Source organism: Littorina saxatilis, linkage group LG7 (genome assembly GCF_037325665.1).
Source record: "Littorina saxatilis isolate snail1 linkage group LG7, US_GU_Lsax_2.0, whole genome shotgun sequence".
NCBI classification, from domain to species: domain Eukaryota; kingdom Metazoa; phylum Mollusca; class Gastropoda; order Littorinimorpha; family Littorinidae; genus Littorina; species Littorina saxatilis.
Window position 1 is genome coordinate 39,263,775 of NC_090251.1, and position 5,329 is coordinate 39,269,103.

Below are 5,329 nucleotides of genomic sequence, written 5' to 3' on the forward strand. Positions count from 1 at the left end.
ACAGTCGCTTCTGGAGGTGCTAGAGAGGTTTCTCTAGATGCTGCTTTGGCGGTTAGTGCAGCGAGATTTAGGTCCCAGCAAATGGTCGCAGATGAAAGGGCCAGACAAGAAGAGACTCTTTTGCTTTTAGAGGAATAGGCTTCTAGGTCTAAAGCTTTGGCGGCAGAGAAGAAGGCTGAGAAGAAGGCAGAGATGGAAAGAGAGTTGGAAAGAGAGTGTGCTCGTTTAGAGAGAGAAGCTCAAGATGAAAGGTTAGCTTTGAAGAAAAAGGAAAAGGAAGTTAAGACTGCACTGGAGAGGGTGGAGAGAGAAGGCAAGATGCAAGAAGAGCATGACGTTTTTAAGATCCTTAAAACTGACATAGAGGAACAGCAAAGGGCTAGAGAAAGATTCATGCCCCAACTACCTCGTGACAGCCCCATTGATAGGTACCTAGGTACTCACAACCCCCTGCATGTAGGTACACACTCAGAGAGCATAGGAGATGTGGCGGTAGGGTATGATAGGCACACACAGCACACACAAGATGCATATAAGCCTGCGACAGCCGACACCTACGCCCGCCCGCGTCACCAGCCGGCAGCCAACACCCTCGTCTCTGGGCAACATCAGCCTGCGGCAGCCAAGCCTGGACTCCCGCCACTTCAGCAGCCCACGGAGGTCAGGGCTTATGCCCCTTCGCATCTCCAGTCGGCCGCCGAGGATATCCGCGACACTCTTCGAGGCATCTCCAGGACCCTTGCTCAACCTGTCTCCGCTTTTCACCCACTTCCAGCAGCGGTCACAGCCACGGCTCCTACCACTACGACGATGACTACAGCCACCACGATGACGACAAGAGTCGGAGGCCAATTCGCGACCTCATTTCGGCCTCAGTTTGTCAAAGCTGAGATTCCAAGCCACGGAGATCGTCCTCGCCAGATCTACGCGCCTTCCCGTTTCCCTCACAAATCCCTCAATCCATCAGCGAGACCTTTTCCCGGGCTTTTCCCTGGTCCTTTACCTGCCATGACCTCCCGAGAGTCTCCGACCTATGTGCCAAGCTTTGCATATGGGCCTTCTGTCATGCATCCTCCCATGCAAACACAGCAATATGACCACGCTGCAAGCTTTGCTCCTGACACTGACTACACACAGCATGGTTTTCAAGAGGCTCCGGTCACGAGCCCTTCAGACTACTACGGGCAAGATGCATACCTTCCTCAGATGCAAGGCCAACCAGCGCTCTCCGAGGGTTCTGCCCTAGCTCGTACTCTAGCTGAGGCTCTCCTGATCAACAGGTTACCGACGCAGGAGCCCACTACGTTTTCAGGAGATCCTTTGACGTACCCTCTCTGGAGGTCCTCATTCACTCTTTTGATTGAGCGGCAGGGCGTTTCTGCAGAGGAAAAGCTCCTCTACTTGGAGAAGTACTTGGACGGTCCGGCGAAGGATGCGGTCAAGGGACTCTTTCTGATCAGGGATGCCCAGGCCTATCAGCAGGCCCTTCAGACGCTGGAGGAAAGATTCGGCAGTTCTTTCGTCGTTGCCAGAGCCTTCCGAGAGAAACTAGATGCATGGCCGGTAATCAAACCCAAAGATGGACAAGCCCTCCGTGCCTTCTCGGACTTTCTTGGACAATGCCTTGTGGCGAGCCGAGTGATAGGCCAGCTACAGAATCTGGAAGACCAAGCCTATCACAAGACACTCATGAGCAAGCTTCCAGATTGGTTGGTGAGAAACTGGGTGCGGAAAGTAAACAAGACCAAGAACGAGAAGAAACGCTACCCTACCTTTGAGGAGTTGTCAGCTTTCATCAAGACAGAGGCAGACATCCTTTGTGAGCCCCTTTTCTCCTCCAGCAAATCTGCCGCCTCTTCCACCTCACAGACCGCCAGTTCAGCAGTCCCCAAGAAAACATCGTACAGTACGGATTGTTCTACTACATCTGCATGTCAAGAGTGTGACAGATGTCAGCACCACGCTAAAACTGTCCTGAGTACGAACTGCGACGAAGTCTGTCCCTTTTGTACCGTTCGTTTTCCGACCAGCTCTTCTTCTCATCCTCTACTCAGATGCCAGAGGTTCGATGAGATTCCCGTTGAGGACAGGAAACACTTCATGTACGAAACGTCCTTGTGTTTCTCCTGTGCCAGAAAGACTGACCATAGAAGTGTAGACTGCACTACTAGGGCGATATGTGACAAGTGCCAAGGCCCACATCTCACTATGCTGCATGGAGCGCCTAGCTACAGGAAGAAGTTTCCCAATCAGCAACGGAATGCCCGGGGACCGCCAGATTCTTCAAGGTTTGTCTGTATCAGTCAAGATGCCCGTGTTTCTGCCTCTGGATCAGCATTCGCGACGACCAACAAGTCAGACAGACCAGTCAGAGCTACCATGATTGTTCCGGTCAGAGTTTCGACGAAGGAGAATCCCACGGTAGAGCATACGACATACGCGCTGCTTGACACCATGTCTTGCATCTCCTTCGTTACTGAATCTTTGAGTGACAAGCTGAACACTCATTCCGAGCCAGCGTCATTGAGGCTGAACACTATGACTTCTCAGAACACTCATATCGAATGTCAGAGAGTGACCGGATTGTGTGTCAAGGCCCTCAACTCCAATGTTTCCCACAACATGAAAACGCTCTACACGACGGACCATCTCACCAATGACACTGAGAACATACCAACATCAGAGACTGCTCGTAACATCAAGCATTTGAGTCATATTGCCAGCGAGATTCCCCCGTTGCTCGAAGGCTGCACTCCCGGGTTGTTGATTGGCTACGATCATGCAGAGCTATTCATGCCAGAGAGAGTCATCAAGGGAGACCCATACGCCGTGCTCACACCGTTGGGTTGGACGATACTGGGACAAGTGTCGCCAAAACAGTCTGTCCATGACGTGATGCACGTGTCTCTAACAGAACAGTATTGTCTCAGCGAGTACGAAGGTGAATCAGTCGCTTCCGTATATCGCACGACACTCGCCGAACCCAGTATCTCCGACGCCCTCCATGTCATGGAAAGGACGAAGAAGACAAGTACAAAGAAGACCACAACGAAGAAGACCGCGACGAAGAAGAAAGTGGCTTTTTCCCCAACGTAACGTTGCTGTCGGAGATGTCGTCGTGCTACGTGACGAAGCCGTATGCAGAGCAGATTGGCCTCTTGGACTCGTGACGGAGGTTCGCCCCAGCGACGATGGACTCGTGCGAACCTGCAAGCTGAAGACTGTCAAGGTCACCTCGAAGACGAGCCATTCCACTTTCTACTACTGGCGCCCCATCTCTAAGCTGACCGTGCTGGTGAAGGCAGACCCGGACACTCAATGACTTTCCCAGTGAACTTTACTGTTTTCGACAGACCGTTTGTGCATGTTTTGATCTGACGTAATCCGTTCGCCTTTTTTGACATGTGGCGCTGTTTTGATTTGGGGAGAAAATTTTGTCTTAATGCAAATATTTTTTGTGACTTTGTGATTTCTCTCCATTTTGTATATATGTTTTTGATTCCGCATTTTGGAACGAAAGCTCTTGGCAGAGGCAAGCGCTTAATGAATCGGTTTGTTTAGTCCTTCCCGCGTGCGGATGCCTGTGCTTATGATTAAGAAGACTGAAGATGTTTTTCTTTTGTATTCTTTTGTAGGTTGCGACTACAGTCTTTCATACTGAGTTGCGGGTTATGTAAAGGTGTAAGAATAATGTTGACACGATATGTTGACAGTGACGGACTGACGAAATATGATGTTACATTTGTTGAAAGAACACGTGTGATTTTTTAGATTGAGACTCATTGAGAGTGCGTTTCGAACAGCTACGTTTTGGATAATGCCGAAAGGATTCTGTAACGTTTCGGATTTTTTTGTATTTTGAACCACGTATGAGAGTGCGTTTCGAACAGCTACGTTTTGGATAATGCCAAAAGGATTCTGTAATGTTTCGGATTTTGTTTTTGAACCACGTATGTATTCGATGATTTTTGTTGATTTTTTATGTCGACTTTTGTAAAGACTAAGATGTCTTCGAGGGGGGAATGTGAATGCCCCTGCTAAGGAGCCTTCTGTGTATCTAGATTCTTTTTGTTTTGCTTGTGTTTTTTAGTCATGCTTCTAGCTTGACTCGCATGCGACTTTCCGTGGTGGTGGCTTCCCCTTTTTCTGATCTCCTTCTCACCTCTTTTCTTTCACTTTTCTTTCCGTATCTCACTTTTGCCCCTATTTGTTCCCATTTTGCAGCCACCTCTGTAGGTTCGCGTGCGGGTCTAGCTCGCTCTTTATCTTTTATTTTTCTTTATTAAGTATGAGCGTCCTGGTACGACCTTTGTTTTTGTTGTACTGACATTAAATATTGTAACAGATAAATTTATAAACGAGAGTGTGGCCGGCGTTTTTCTGATATTAATTTCATGTGCCTGTATGGCTCACGCTGGACAGCCTTGGAGTTTTTCCCCGGAGAGCACGGGACGCATGTTTTGCAACAGTAATATTGTAGTAACGCGCAGTATTTTTAGTTCACCTCTGTGGTGGATAGCCTGTATTCGTCGTCACTTACTGGGAAGCCGTTCACGGAACAAGATGTTTTAGGATAGATAGATTTTTTTGCTCTGTTCCGGGGCCCAGTGTTTTCTGCCAGCCTCCAGTTTTGTTTTTAAGTTATTTTGTAGTTCAGGTTCAGTTGCTCGCCTTGAGTCTGTTTTTAGATTATTGATGCTGTCAAAGGCGAGTATCCATTTCTGACTATGTTTCTTTTATTTACCGAATTCGTGTAATTTTCGTTTTGAATCTTTGTCTTCTGTCCGTTTCTGTGTCTTCTGTCCGTTTCTTTGTCTTCTGTCCGTTTCTGTGTCTTCTTTCCGTTTCTTTGTCTTCTTTCCGTCTCTGTGTCTTCTGTCCGTTTCTTTGTCTTCTTTCCGTTTCTGTGTCCTACGTTTATTCTATGTAGGGTTTTTCTAACATATTTTTGTCTTGGTGATTTTTTATTGATTTGCCGCCATCTTGTTTCGGCCGCCATTTTGTCGTCCATCTTTGATGTTTATGTTTTTAGGACACCTTTGATGTTTATGTTTTTAGGACACCTTTGATGTTTAGTTTGATGTTTCGAATTCTAAGTTTAGTTTTTTCTTTTCTATCAGTTTCCACCGCTCCGCGCTTCTCGCACCACGCTCCGCGCTTCTCGCTCCATGCTCCACGCTTCACACTCTACTGTTCTGCACTCTCACTCAAGCTAGTCTTTTCTACTTCACATTTTAGCTTTAATTCACTTTCTAAACTTAGATTAGTTTTTCCGCCACGCTCCGATATAGGTTACTTAGCCTCTCCATAGATTTATGTTTAGCCTTTT

The 5,329-nt window shown here is 47.6% G+C and overlaps 1 protein-coding gene across 1 annotated transcript; it reads left to right on the forward strand.

Annotated features, from left to right (window-relative positions):
• Positions 1 to 1,008: 1,008 nt before the first annotated feature.
• Positions 1,009 to 3,322, forward strand: LOC138970197 (uncharacterized). The gene is made up of 2 exons (XM_070342692.1): positions 1,009 to 2,941; positions 3,111 to 3,322. The coding sequence occupies exons 1-2, from the start codon at positions 1,009 to 1,011 to the stop codon at positions 3,320 to 3,322; spliced, it is 2,145 nt and encodes a 714-aa protein (XP_070198793.1).
• Positions 3,323 to 5,329: the final 2,007 nt, after the last annotated feature.

What these genes read in the sequence shown, in the direction of transcription:
- LOC138970197 (XM_070342692.1), top strand. Translation starts at nt 1,009, where the DNA reads ATGACCTCCCGAGAGTCTCCGACCTATGTGCCAAGCTTTGCATATGGG. An exon ending in TTGTCTCAGCGAGTACGAAG is followed by an intron (nt 2,942 to 3,110) that starts GTGAATCAGTCG and finishes TTGCTGTCGGAG; the next exon opens with ATGTCGTCGTGCTACGTGAC.